The sequence below is a fragment of the Catharus ustulatus genome, chromosome 5 (assembly GCF_009819885.2).
Source record: "Catharus ustulatus isolate bCatUst1 chromosome 5, bCatUst1.pri.v2, whole genome shotgun sequence".
In the NCBI taxonomy this organism is placed as follows: Eukaryota; Metazoa; Chordata; class Aves; order Passeriformes; family Turdidae; genus Catharus; species Catharus ustulatus.
Window position 1 is genome coordinate 41,517,368 of NC_046225.1, and position 14,353 is coordinate 41,531,720.

At 38.8% G+C, this 14,353-nt stretch overlaps 1 protein-coding gene across 18 annotated transcripts in view; it reads left to right on the plus strand.

Annotated features, from left to right (window-relative positions):
* Positions 1-14,353, plus strand: part of TENM3 (teneurin transmembrane protein 3) — a 1,396,736-nt gene that overhangs the window by 1,192,754 nt on the left and 189,629 nt on the right. Inside the window, exon 1 of one of the 18 annotated variants that reach the window (XM_033060181.2) lies at positions 4,091-4,294. The exons of 16 other annotated variants lie outside the window; for them this stretch is intronic. In XM_033060181.2, the coding sequence (XP_032916072.1) occupies positions 4,240-4,294 (55 nt within the window). In that variant the 5' untranslated portion in view covers positions 4,091-4,239. Of the gene's footprint in view, positions 1-4,090; positions 4,295-14,353 lie in introns of those variants that run through there. One more of the 18 variants, XM_033060184.2, reaches the window with a different exon arrangement.

The window sequence follows — 14,353 nt, forward strand, 5'->3', positions numbered from 1 at the left end:
CTGAGATCCTGGGAAGAAGAGTTTGAGAGGGGAATGTTTAAACTGGGTACCAGTAATTCACGTCATTTGTTGAAGAGGTATATTCGTGTTGTATGCTGTGATCACTGTAATTGAGGAATATACTATTATTCTGTTGCAGGTAGCACCCTCCTGGTATTTCTTCCCTACCCCTCCTTTTTCTCAGGCTTGCTAATCCTCAGGAGTGGAATTATTCATGGTCAATATACTTACTCCTGTATCACCCCAGTAATTTACTACAACTTCTCTGTTCCTTGTTCCCCTTTGATTGGCCTCTCCATGTAGTCATATAGCACATAACACAAAGATGGATTGTATGGCATTCTCTGCTGGGGAAAATCAACACATAGAGCAGGCTCACTGCCAAGATGCTCATAATTAAACTGTTGCTATGGACAGGATTACATCAATGTTTCTATCAATCATTTGCTGCAGTTTTGTGGCTATTTGTATTTGGATTTTTTTGTTGTTGTTGTTGTTTTATCGTCCTTTTACTTGGTTTTCAGTTGAAGTGTTGCAGCATAGAGAGGGAGATATAAATAAGAATAATTATTGGAAGATGTAGGGGGAAAAAAAGAAGAGAAGCCAGTTCTATCATTCAGAGATTGTTTGAAGCCAGTATCTCTGTAAGATGTTCACAGTATTTCAGCTATTAGAAATGGCCAGATAGTCATTTCCATTCAGTGGTCATCATACTGTTGTGCCCTGAGAGTCTGATGCCAAACTGCCATGATGTCATAATGGTCTGTGCAGCCAGAGTGTTAGAAGCTTGCCTTAAAATGCTGCAAATTCAATAAAACAGCAGGTGTAATAGAAAAACAGCAGCAAAGCAGTTAAACCTTGCACATTTCTTCTGTCTCCCATCCTTTCTTGATTCATATGCAGTAAGTTGTGAGATGGACTAATGATAGAATAGCGTGAAGTATACTGATGGATTGGAGCAGAGCTTGCTTGCTTGTGCTTCACCTGCTGCTGTATCATTGCTACTGTTATCCCCTATGACAATGATCTTCAGCAATTAATTCCCTTTGGTAGCACTCAAATGTTTGGTGTTGGAGCTAACTAGTGTGCAGTGCATTAAATGCAGCAAGGTGCAGGATTACAGCCAAAATAAGGTAGTCTGAGTGGTAACAAATGATATCGAGTGCAGCTGAGATCACTGTAACGAGATAAACAGTGTGGTATCACAAAATTGTCTCCCAGTTGACAAAACGATCCATATTTTATAGATTGCCTTAAAAATTGAAGGATGGAGTCAATTATAGCCAATTATGATGCTACATTTACTGGAGTAGTTTTTATATCCTTTGGGGAGAATTAAGGAAACGTTCAAGTCAGTCAGAAAAAGCTTTTGCATTTGCTTCCCTGTTTCATCTGAACAGAGTTTTTTTCCCATTTCTTCAGGTGAAAACTGTGTATGAGAGCTGGGACTGTATTATCTTTAGGAAAAAAAAGTTTTGATTTTTTTTTAAGTTATTTTCACTTCTTCATGTTGCACAAAAAACTATGATGGATAATATGGCAAATCGAAGAAGAAAACTGAACATCAGCTCCCCCCCTGTTATGTTTGGGTTTATTATAAAAGAATTGTAAAGGCAGCCTGGTCATTGCAAAGCCTGCTTAGTGCATGGTGACATGTTGAATTTGACTTGTTTCTTTCTCAAAAAGGAGCTTTCATGTAACTGAAAAATACCAAGTAAATACTGCATATTTTCATCTTCAGTCTGTTAAAGGGAAAATAAGGGAGTGAGACCATGAAATGGTTTGCTGTGACCCACAGTTGCTTTTTAGTGAATAGATGTATAATGGGATAAAAAAGTAGTGTATTGAAGATGGACAGACAGACACATGTGTTCTTGAGAGATCTGAGAGGTTGCCTAAATGGCTGAGAGACAAGCATTTTGTTTAATGGCATTTACTCTGTCATTTAGATTATCTCCTGCCTCTGTTTGGATTCCCAAGAAGCATATTGAGGAACTGTGCGTCCCATCTATCTCATGCTGTGGTACTGACTATGAGGAGTAGTTTCCCTTCCCTAGCAAAGCATGCTCTTGGTAATTAGTGGAAGATTCAGATATATAGGTAAAGGTGTATGGGGAGATGAAAGCCAACAATAAACAAGTTGTTTGAGTAATGTTTCTAAGTGTTACCCTCCTCCTATGTTCAGGATTTCATTCATCAGCTAACTTCAGAGGGTGACCTAGTACATGTGCCAATGACAAAAGCTACTTGTAACAATTCAGATCATGCTTTCTGCTTTATGAAATGGGATTGTAAAAATCCTCTCAAAAATGACATCTGAAATAGCATTAAAACACAATTTCCCTTTGATAAGGTTTTAAGGCACTCATATGAAAAGTGACACTGCTTTGAGTAGCTCTATATCACCATTATGCAATGTGTAGCACGTAAGTGATGTTAATCCATTAGGGGTGTTAGGGTCACTTATTTTTCTCATGAAATCATTAAATACCTTTATTGATTTCTGTTCAATCAGTTGCATTCTGCTCAAATACAGCAATCTTTGGACATGCTAATAGAGCTGTTTCTAATAATGTTTGTAAGCCACAGTTTTAATGACAGATATTGCACTCAAAATAAATTATTATGCCTAAGTAAAACACAAAGGAGCTTAGGGAAGCAATAATATTGTGCTGTTTGCAAATTACCTGAGCTTACATTATTGCAAAAAAGATGATTTTGTGACACTTATATTCTAAAATCATTAATTAACCATCATCAGTACATTCTTTGCTTTTTCTAATTGTACAGAATTAATTTATGTATGTTTGGACTGCTTCTGTTGCATAATGGTAAAGCTTCTTTTAAAAATCAGATGCAAACCTGGAAACCCTGTCATAGTAAATATAAAATTTGTAGCACTAGTTTTTATGCTGAAGGCTGTTTAAAACTTGGATCATAACAAATGCTGTATGCTGGGATGGCATGTACTTACTGTATTACTAGATTATTTTGCCATGGGAAGCAATGTGAATGTGTAAAAAGCTAGTAGATCAAATACAAGTAAAAGTACCTTTCTTCATATTTTTCATGATGGAACCAATCTCTTAGGAGAAAGTACATAAGACTCAATTAAATATCACAGGTGTATTTTAGTGCTGTATGAATGGGTGCATACTAGGCAAAGGAAAAAAGAAAAAAGTAAATTTCTGTCCTCCCTACTTGGATGCCATTCGAATGACTTTATCTTGAAAGCCTGAGCTTGTTTCCTTTCCTTACAGATAACTTCAGCTGTATTTTCTATATGATGGAAGACTTGTGATAGTCTTGTTAATTTTTGCAGTTATCTTATACAGTGGTTGTTGCTTTTTACCACACCTCTTCTTGCTTTTTACCCTTTGGATGCAAACAGTTCCTCAGAGTAAATTGCCAGCTTTACCCTTAGCATAGCAAAAGCAGACTGGTACATTTATCTCTGCAGCTGAAACGTGAATTTTTGCTTCCAAGCACTGAATTGCATCCTGCTGAGGAATTACTGTTTGGGTTTTTGAGTTTCTTCACTAGGAGCCTTAAGGCACTCTGACAGGTCTTGTCGAATAGCGTTGGTCATCCTTGTCTCAGACACCAAATGGTGCCAAGTACTGGCAAGTTTATTGCATTGTGTCTGGAGAAGCTGTTGTTCACTCAGCATTTTCTTCATAGGATGCCTGCCTGATTTCATTGAAGGAAACCTGAGCAAGGCTGTGTTATTAATGAATTATGACAAGCCTTTTGCCTGTCAGGCAGAGAGGTTCCTGCTATCTCCTTTTAAGACAAAAACATAATGGAAGATGCTCAGCTGGGCAAGCTCTCTGATGATACTCCTTAAGTGCTCATCCCAGGCTGACGCGGATACGCAGAGAGCCGTGAAGCTGCAAGTGGCAGCGTTTAATACCATCTCCCTCATAATGCCTGAATAATTTTCCGGAGAGCGATCGCCGCAGCTGCCGTGGACGTGGTTATTTGTTTATTTTTCACCTTGTCCTGGCGGATTGCTGACCGGGCTAATCTGCCGCACGCGCGGGGCTGGCGGCGGGGGGGACACGGCGACGTTTCCTCGCTCGCAGCGCCAGAGCTCCCCTGAGCGTGGCACGATCGGCAGCCCGAGCCCGGCTCCCGAAGCCCGACGCTCTTCCATGAGCTGGCTCCCGGGGCTGCTCTGCGAGGGGAGCTGAGCGATGCTGGCGAAGGACAGGAAGGAGGCAGTGAGGGAGCCGGCTTATGTTTTTCTTAATGGATGTTTGTGAGCGGGAAGGAGATGGCGTGGGCTGTCGGGGTGAGTTATGGAGCGCGCTCGGCGATCTCCCTCCGGTCGGGCGGCTCATTATGTTAAACAGTGCAGCTTTTAAAACGCCGTAGCTCTCCTTTATGTGCCTTGGCCTTCATTTGCTGAAATGCTTCAAGTTCACAGTGCTCAAGTAATTTTGGAAACGGAATGTAATTACAAAGGTTTCTTATGCTTACCAACAGCTTTTTCGAACCAGTGTAATTATCATTACTTGCGGATACTGTAAATTGAATATCCCCTCCCTAATTACATTCAACTCAAGGGTTGGCTGCTTAAGCAGCCAAATAAGAAAAGTTCACCTGTTACTATTAATAGCAAATTGTTCTTTTAGTTCTGCTGACCTTTAAAGCAAAGTGCTTTTCACTGTGTTGTTAGGTGTACATTATAAAGATAGCTTGTAATTAGACCTGTAATGAGGAATTCTGTTAGAATGGCTTTCTGAAAACTTCATTTATTCAGTGTTTTCTAACTGCATGACAGAATTAAAGTTTCAGGGTACTTTAGGACCTTTTAGAGGGCTGGCTGCTCTTACCTGTTCTGCCGGTGATCTGTAGCTGCCCAGTGCTATTGCCAGTGCTCAAAGGCAGCAGCTGTAGCTGCAGCAAGTTAGCCCTGCCCTTTGAAAACAACATGGGGTCAACAGAACGATTAATCTAGTGATCCAGGGGTTTCTGTGATTAATTAGTGTTTCTTCTGTCACTCCAGGAGGCTGAAAGTGACTTAATTTGTTGTGGGCGGTAGAAGACAGAGAGAAAGAGGTGATGGTGGCCTGATTTTGTTTTTCTTTGGTTAACTAAAGTCACTGCATTCTTACAAAATGTCATCTCATCTGATAGATGGACACGGAGGTTGAGTTAGTGAATTGATGTGCCTGCCTTGAGTTCAGTCTGCATCCTGTCACGGCTTCACCAATTCTGTGCCTTGTCTTAATAATGCTGAAGGCATTTCTGTGAGAGGTTTGATTGACTCTCATTTGCTTGTGGTGACTGAAATTTTTAGTGCATTGCTACCAGCTAATATATACTTCGCTTTCTGCATTCTACATTAATTAAAATCATACTCTTTATTCCTATAGAAGCCTTTTTGTTAGTTGAGATAACTTGTATTTCTAGAGCTCACCCTGCTGAGTGTCCTTCATGATGTGTCTTTAAAACATGCTTGGACAGCACAAATTGAAAAGTGTCTTTGAAAAAGAAAGAAACTTCAATTACTTCAACAGTAGAAAATTACAGCTGTAGTAAAAGAATTTTAAAAATCTTTATTTCATAATGTAACACTATAATATTTGAATGGAAGTAATCACTAAGGGATTTTTAATGAAATACAGGACTAAAACAAAGGCAAAAAATAATTTGCAATTTGTTCTGTTTCAAATGTGTCATTAGTCCATCTGCAGCAACTCTTAGCTAACAGTTTCAATTAATTAAATACCTGGCAGAGCTTTATTTCTTCTTGAAAAATACTCATGTTCATATTTGATACATTTATGAGTTTAAATTAAGTAATAACTAATTACCACAATGCTGCTTTTTCTTCCTATGTATTCTCTCTCTGTATTTATTCTATTACATGACAGACAAAGCTACTGTAAAGGTCAGTTATAGATTGTGATGAGAGTATATTTCTCCTATACACAAAAGTAGGAGTATGTGAAGTAAATGGATAGTGTTTTATGAAAGTAAGTAGATGGTACACTATAGGTAGCCACTACTGGTAGACAGAATTTGTGTCCAATGTGTATCAATCCAAATGAAAACCACAACATTCTCGTGGCTCATGAAATTAGACAAAGATACAAGTAATACTTGTCCATTAGCACACAGATACACCCTTTCTCATAAAAGCAAGAAGCAGATATTGTAGTAGAGATGTGTAGAGATTAGCAAGAAATCTGAAGTTCTAGACTTAATTTAGTTGTTCCCTGTTACTGAACCTCTGTAGGTAAAAGTGATTTTCTGTTGTCAAGCACCAAAAGACTGGTTCCAGCGGCATCTTGAGTAGGCTGTCTGATAGGGAAGAAAATGAGGAAAAGAAAACAGGAAGTAACACAAAGACTAAAGATTTTTAGTTTAAATTGTTTTTACTTACCCTTTTCTGGGCACTTGTACTACCCTTAAGGCTTAAAACCTTGTCACTTCAAGATGACATGGCAAAATGATTTTCAGTTGGCTGTATACTGCTGGAGTGAAGGCAAATCTTCAAACTTGTCCTTTCCCAGGGATTTCAAGTACTGGGAAAGTGCTTGTGCTCTTAGCAGTAGCTGAGCTTTTGATGTATAGTAGTGCCTTATAATAGAGCTCATTGGTTGTATGTGTGTAATTTGTCAACCTCTTTTTTTGAATGGTCTATCTGCAAGTACGTAGAAGACCCTGTCTCCTTGGGTTTTGGGTACAGGCTCAGAGAACTCTTCTGAAACTGAGATGCAGACAGTCTTGAAACTGTTGTCTTTGTCCCCCTAATTACAGGTCACTCTTGTGTTTTAAGATATCTTCTGTTTTGCTCCAATCTTTGTAAAAGTAAACACAAAATACTCAGTGATGAGGCATGTCCCCAAAACATATCACTGGAAGAGAGACAGTGTATGAACTGAGTGACATTACAAAGTGGCATAATTGTGTTCTCTGCTTTGCTTCCTGTTCAGCTCCTAACAGTACCTAATATTTGGGCTGCTTTCTTTTGGCAGCTGAGCACTGAGCTGACATTTTGATGGCACTATTTATTGTAACCTCAAGGTCTCACTCCTGAGCGATAATGTTCAGCTCAGAACCCATCACTGTACATGTGAAGTTAAGGTTATATTTTCCCATGTGCATCACTCTACACTTATCCACACTGAATTTAATTTACTGTTCCATTGTGTAGTCACTCAATTTCATAAGGTCCTGTGATTCTTCACCACTTGCCCTCATCCTTACTGCTATGAATAAATTGGTATCATCTGCAAACTTGATTGCTTCAGTGCTCAGCTACCTTTCCAGGTCAATTACAGGTATGGGAAGAGGAGCAGATCTCAGGGGAGATCGCTGTGGTATTCCACTGGTAGGCTTCCTTCACTATGCAGGTTTGACCATTTTCCCCTAATTTCTGGTTATCTCTCTTAACCAGTCATGTTGCTGCGCAGAGACCTCTGTTTTGCCATGGGTGCTTAGTTTCTTTAAAAGCCTTTGGTAAAGTGCTTGTTAAAAGCTTTTTTGAAATTGACTGACTGGATCACTGGCTTCACATGTTTGTTTGAGCTATTCAAAGAATTGGGTTAATTTTGTAAGACTCCACTTAATGAAAACTGAAATTTGATTCTTCTTAGACCCCACTTAGGGCCCACTTAGTCTTTTTGCTATTATAGTTTCTATTAACTTCACTAGCGTATAGATGTCAGGTTTGCAGGTTGCCGTTCCCCTGGAGCTTCTCTGGAACCTGTATTAGGATTTGGCAGCACATTAGCCACATTGGAGACCTCGAGTAGCAAGGCACTGTGGAGATTCATGATCATTAGTAATTCAGTTATTCTCCCTTTTCAGTTTACACACTCAGGTGAAAGCTGAGTCTAGTGCCAGCCATTTCTTACTTCATTCACAGAAAAATTTGGGGTTTTTTTCCCGTGCATCCTTAACACCCACCATAACAGAGTTCCTTGTTCCCACTAACATAATAATAATTTTAATCATAAACTAAAACCAGATCAGTTGTTAAAAGCTGGATTTTAAAAATGCAAGTCTTCTGCTCTTATTTGCAAGTAATGTGCTATTACATTTTGCTTTGATTTTGTATATTTTTATTTCTCTTACTGGTGTTTGAGAAAATAATGCAAACAGTTAAAGAAAGGGCAAGATTTCATTTACAGAGAATAAAATTTTTAAAATCCTGAAAATTTATAGACTTGTTATTTCAGTTATATAAATCTGAGATGTTATTTCAAACCATGGTCCTCTAGAAAGGAAGCAGTATTTTTAATTTGGCAATTGAAAACACATATGTTGAAAACACATATGGCCTCTATCAGTAATTATCAATCTGAAATTACATTAGACAAATTTTAGCTCGTGGGTAATAAATGTGTGACAGCACCATGTGTGGTTTCTGAGTGAAGCTTTTGTTGTATTTAATTTTGGGGGAATATTCATTTGACATTCCTCATTACACAGTTCCCATTCAAAGCTGAATTAAAAAAGAGTGTCTGAAGGATACTTTGGGAGTCACGATCTACCATTTCTTTGGACAAAGCTGTTTCAGTGTTTGTATTCTATATTCAGATTTTAGAAATTTGGAAATGGGTTTTAGTCACACTAAGCTTAAATTTTGAATCCATCAAGTTTCTGAGCTCTTAACCTCCTTAAGTGGAGTTCTCACTCTGCAAGGCAGAAGAATATTGCAGGTGAAATCCTTGACAGCAGGTCCTTTTGCATCTTGAAAGCAAAGAGTAGTAAAGCTTCTCAGGTATCTGTGGAAGCGTAGCCATGATTTTACTGCAGAACTCTGCTGAGGGCAGCTCTGTCCCACTCAGTCCGTGGAGGCAGAGCAAGAGATTGTTCTTGTGTTTTTATCTTATGGAAATGGGCTTTGTGGTCCTTTACAGAGTCCAGTGTGATGGAAAAACTGGCAGCTCTGATCCTCCAACTTCACTCTCCTCTGTGTTTCACATCCTGTCAGTCCTCAGTGGGAGAAATGACTGGCTGCCCTTTTCTTCTGCCATGGGCATTCAGGGGCATGAGATTTGATTCCTCACAGACCTTCCACTCAAGCTGATACTTCCATTATGCTCGCATTGGAGGAGTGAGAATAGAGTACTGTTGTAACTGGGATTACAGCATTTTTCCAGTTATGCATAAAGACTTTGCCAATTATAGGAACAAGCAGTTTTTGTATTGGCATGTTTTCAGTTTGTCAAGGTGTAAGTAGGTGAGGTGAAGAGAGAGAAAAACAAGGCAAAAATTACTAGGTAATGAGGTAAAATGAATTACAAATAATACATGGAACTAACATGATGTGCATTTAAACAGTATGGTGGGCAAAAGATTAAATGAAAATTTACCGTAGAATTGATAATTGTTCATGTGGGACTCCCACAGAACTGCTTGATTTTGTTCCTGTTGTTTCACTTTTGAAAATTACTGTGGACAGACCAGAAAACTGAAGTACTGTTATAATTCTTCACTAGCACAAGGAAATAGCATGTAAAAGAACTGCCAAATTCTAGTCCAACCCTACTTTTTTAATTATAAGTACATGCACTTTACAGAATTACGTGTTTCAGGAAGACTTACCCACATCTCTCCCCACTGTATTCATAATGTCTAGGGAAGTCCTTTCGTTTTTGCCTTTTGAAAGAATTTCTTTGGCAAAGTATTTTGGCAGTATCAGAAACAGGGCAAGGAACAAGTTGGATATCAGCACTCAAGTTTGCTTGGACATTGGCAAGACCCTGCTGTCAGATTTTGTATTGAGGGAAAAAATCCCTCACAGGTCTGAATGACAGAAAACTTTTTGAGGCCTTTAATCTTAGGTTGTGCTTTTAGGCAGCATCACCTGCCAAGATTACAGAGACATTTTACAGCCATGTTAAATCTAGTTCATTACAGGGATCTTGAGCATTGGTCTCCTAAGGACTAACATCTATATAAAAAAGTGTAGGAGAGAAAGTGTTTAACAAGAGGATTTTTAAAGTTTGCTTCAAACAAAATAGATATAGAAGAAGATGCATAGTACTTTAAAAAAATTACACAAAAGTGAAAGTTTAAGTATGATGATAAAAGGCATTACTGGTTTTTGGGAGATTTCTGAGGGTATGCCGGGGACAGTCGTGAGCTGTAGATTTATGCATACCAGCAACTCATGACAGCTGATTTAGTACTAACATTGCCTTCTTTGTACATAGCATATCCAACATAAAGTATGTATGGATACACACAGTCTTTTCACACCTGCACGGAGTTTTCTCTAAGATAACAATGTCGATCTTTAGATCTGATATCAGGCTTGATATTTTTTAGCCGCAAATTGGCCGTTTGTACTTCCTTTCCAAGTATATGATCCCAATGACTATAGCAATAATAATGAAGCACTGAAGTGCTGTTGGAGTTTCTGTAGTGAGTAAGAGACCACAAGATAAACAACAAAGCTTGGTCTGTTTTCAGATCTCCTATGGAGAGAGCAGCTACAGAATGCACAGATTAACTGGGAGTGACTGTAAAATGATTTCAGTAGGTGACTTAAAATCTAGATAATTTATGTAGGGAATTTTTTTCTTAGTATTCTTTCAGGGAGTTTAGGGAGGCACAACTCATAGCCTATGTGACAGGAAGATTTGCAGCCCCGTGGTTAATACAGTCAGCTGTCTGCTGCCCTTCAAGACCTGTCTGAAGTCTTTTGATGATTGGCCTCCTTTCCTCAAGCTCTCACTTCTTCAATGTACAGCAGCAGTCCAGCCTAGCTTGCAGCCAGTACGCTTTCTGCTCCAGAAAGGCTTTTGGTGAGGAGGGTAACCAAGGCCAAGTAGTGTGAATTATTCTTCAGTCATAGTCTACTCCCAGCTGTCCTCTTTCCTGGCAGCAAGGGAGCAGGCAGAGACTGGGCTGGGCACAAACCCAGAGGTAATGCACATGCAGAATAGCCATTGTGTGTAGGTTTAGCAAATCCAGCTTTTCTGGATCCACCCTATTTGACTGGATCTTTACAGCCTGCAAACAGTGCTGCTTCTGCTGTGGTATGGAGCTGAGCTTCACTGTGGTAGATGACATGGCTTGATGCGTGTGTTGCCAAGTGTACCATCATTTCACTGGTGACACTGAGAATAATTTCTGAACTTCACTGATATAGGCACTGTCTACTAAAAATGCAGACTGAAGAACAACTAGCAGATTTCTTCTTTTTGACTGTTTATTTTAGGTCTTAATAGACTTAAGTATTTCAGGACTCTGTAGTAAAATAAATGTCTGAGGGAGTCTGAAATGTTCACACATGACTAGGGCTGGCAGGAGAACAAGAATTCAGTGTCATGAAAAATTTAGCAGGCTTGGCATTCATCTTGATGAGGATCTAAACACAATTCTTCAGAGATTTTAGTGAAAAAAAAAAAAGAGGGAGAACAAGTTGCTCTGCTATTAGCTTCAGGCTCATTAGCTGGGGCACTCACCTGGAAGGTAGGAGACCCAGACTTAATCCTCTGGGCTGAATCAAGCAAAACATTCAAGTGTCTTTTCTCTGGTTAACTGCTGTCTCTGCTGGTTTGTCACCCTTACATGGCCCCAAAGCTGGGATACTACCTGAGATGCCTCTTCAGTAGATGGGAATAAAGTTACTTCTGAGTGTCTTCTGGTGTTGAAGAGTCTCTAGTTTGTATTGGTGGGTGGTTGTGGCACAGTCCATGATAACTACGCAACTGTCTCTACTTAGCCAATTGTTTTTTAAACGTGTCTTGAGTTTGCTTTCATGAATAGTGACATTAGCAGTATTACCTATGTCTTTATGTTATCCCATGTGCATTTCCCCAAGTGCCGTAAGTAATTTCTACGTTTATTTTAGCATGCTAGTGGTTTACATTGAATTGCATAATTCATTAACTACTGCTACAGTCAACATACCAACATGTTCTTGTCATGATAATTTTTTAGTGGAATTTTAGTGGAATAAATTAATTAATTTGTCACAAAAAAGTGTCTGAAACTTTTTAATGGTGATGTGGGGGAAAATAAAGAGTGTCCATTAAGTAAATGAAACACTAAGGAAAGGTAAGAGGAGAGAAAGTAGAGATTTCCTTAGTTGTAAAAGGGGAGGCCAAGACGTTGGGAAGCCTTGTCTCTAGGAGGTCACAGGTGCAGGTGGCACTGCCTTGACTTCACATATGTTATGCAGTTCTCAGAGGTTTGTTGCCTGCCAGATTTGCAGCATTCAGTTCATAACCTTTGCAGGGGATCGGAGGCATGCTAGGTAAAAAATACAGTGTTTTGCAAAGTAAACAGGAGAGAGAACATGCATTTCTGTCCTCAAACTGGGATCTTGCTAAGAGATGCCTGAAGTAAGAAGATAATTTGATGCACTCTGTCCAGTAACTTTACATTCAACTCACATGATAACCCCTCCTTCAAAGACTGATTTTTGTTTAGTTTTTATGGATAACATCAATGAAGACTAGTTTGGGCTGGGGATGGGAGTGGAAGAGCTGAATGCATTTAATCCAGTATATTCCATGAAAAGAGACTGTGACCATAAAAGCATCAAAAAAGCAGCTGTGTATTATTGTTTATAATGAATTATTTTCTGGTTTTTCTACTAATCAAGCATTTTCATAAATGTATTTTCCTTCCAAATGGATATGTTGTTATTCCCATGGGGCAGCTGCAGTAACATATCATATTGCGTGTTAGGATTTTTTGTTTCAAATGGAATGATGTGTGAATCACTTATGCTTAAAACTTATTATGCTATCATTCATACCACATCTTCTGAAGTAAATAGATCCAAGAAGACACTTGCAGTAAAAGTTGGATTCCTGAGAGTTTATATAGGCTGATAAATGTTATGGGCTGATGCATCATTTTTATTCAGAAGAAATTTGTGTATGATTCTTAATATCACTGCCTACTCACCTCAGCTCGCATAATCTTAACATCAGTGTGGCAGAGGGCTTTGTATTAAACTGCATTGATTAACAGCCTCCCTTAGTCACAGGATCTGACTTTGAAGTATCCCTGTAATTTGTTTTCTTGTGCATGTAAAGATTCTGACCAAGAATTTACTTTGCAGACTGTAACTGCTTCAGAAACATATAATGAATGGTAACCATGTCAGAAAGCATGTAATGAATGAATATTTGGACCACTACCATATCTCAAAGATAAATGACAAATACAAACAAAACACAAAAAAAGACATCTCAGATAACTGAGCAAGAGAGCTAAGACTATTCCTTTGTCTTTATCTCTTTGTGTAGAAACCATCACATTTCAAATGTAATTTAAGTTCTGTGTAGTAACAACTGCACCAGAAAACTGGATATGCATTAGTAATTAACGTGCCAAAAACAAAATTAATGAAATGTGGGTAAACCTGATTTCTGTTCTGTGTTTCTTTTTTTTCTCCATGCTTCTAAATTGCATTTATAAGATCTGATCCTTATGAATGATCATCTTTTAAGGTTTCCTGTGTAATCTCTTCCTTACATAGTGCTGCATTATCAAGCACTGTATAAAATTAGTTATTTTGTGTTGATATGAATGCAGACCAAGTCAAACCATTAGTTGAGTTTTTCAGGAACTGCTCTCATAATTGGTTGCATTACATCTTTTCATAAAAGAGACATTGTGTGAATACAAATGTAATGTTGGCCAAGAACCTGTTAAAAAGTGCCTTTTTCAGAGGGGAGAAAAATCTAGTCAAGTAAGAAATTTGTTCATGTCTTTTCTTATCAGTAAGTGCTTTAGTAGATATTTTGGCAGGAGAGATTAATGAAGGCTGGTGGGAGGGCATGGATAGTCTTTGAATGCATGTGCCATAACGTACATGGTGAACTTCAGTTGTACAGGACAGGGCTTCCACACCAGTTGTTCTAAATGCTTTCTGTGTAGTAACTGGTTTTTATCTGGCAGTATTTAGTGGTACTGAAGGGGGCATCTTGAAAGTAGAATACGTCAACATTAATAATTTTTCAGAAACTCAGAGACTTGAACATCTTCTACTGGCAACCCTACTATTTAGCTGAAGAGCAGTTGTTTCAGAGTTTGCAAAGCACTCAGACAGCAATTTCCTTTCATCCCTTTTCCAAGAGATGGATAACCTCTGCCTGCTGGCAGATATGGATGGCCCAGCTGGCGTGTCCCTTTTCCCTGGACGAAGGCCCAAGGATTTTGGAAGCAGCTTGGTCGAGAGGGTTTGTTACCCTTGGCTCCACTCAGGCATAAACAAGTATTTTCTCTGTTTTGGAATTTTCCCCCAATCTTTTGATCCTTTCCTCTATTTTCTTTGAGATAAAACCTCTTCACAGTAACTGGTGTGGTTTACTTCAGGAAGGAGCTTCAGTTTTTGCTGTTCTGAAGTGGTCGAGTTGGCAAAGAA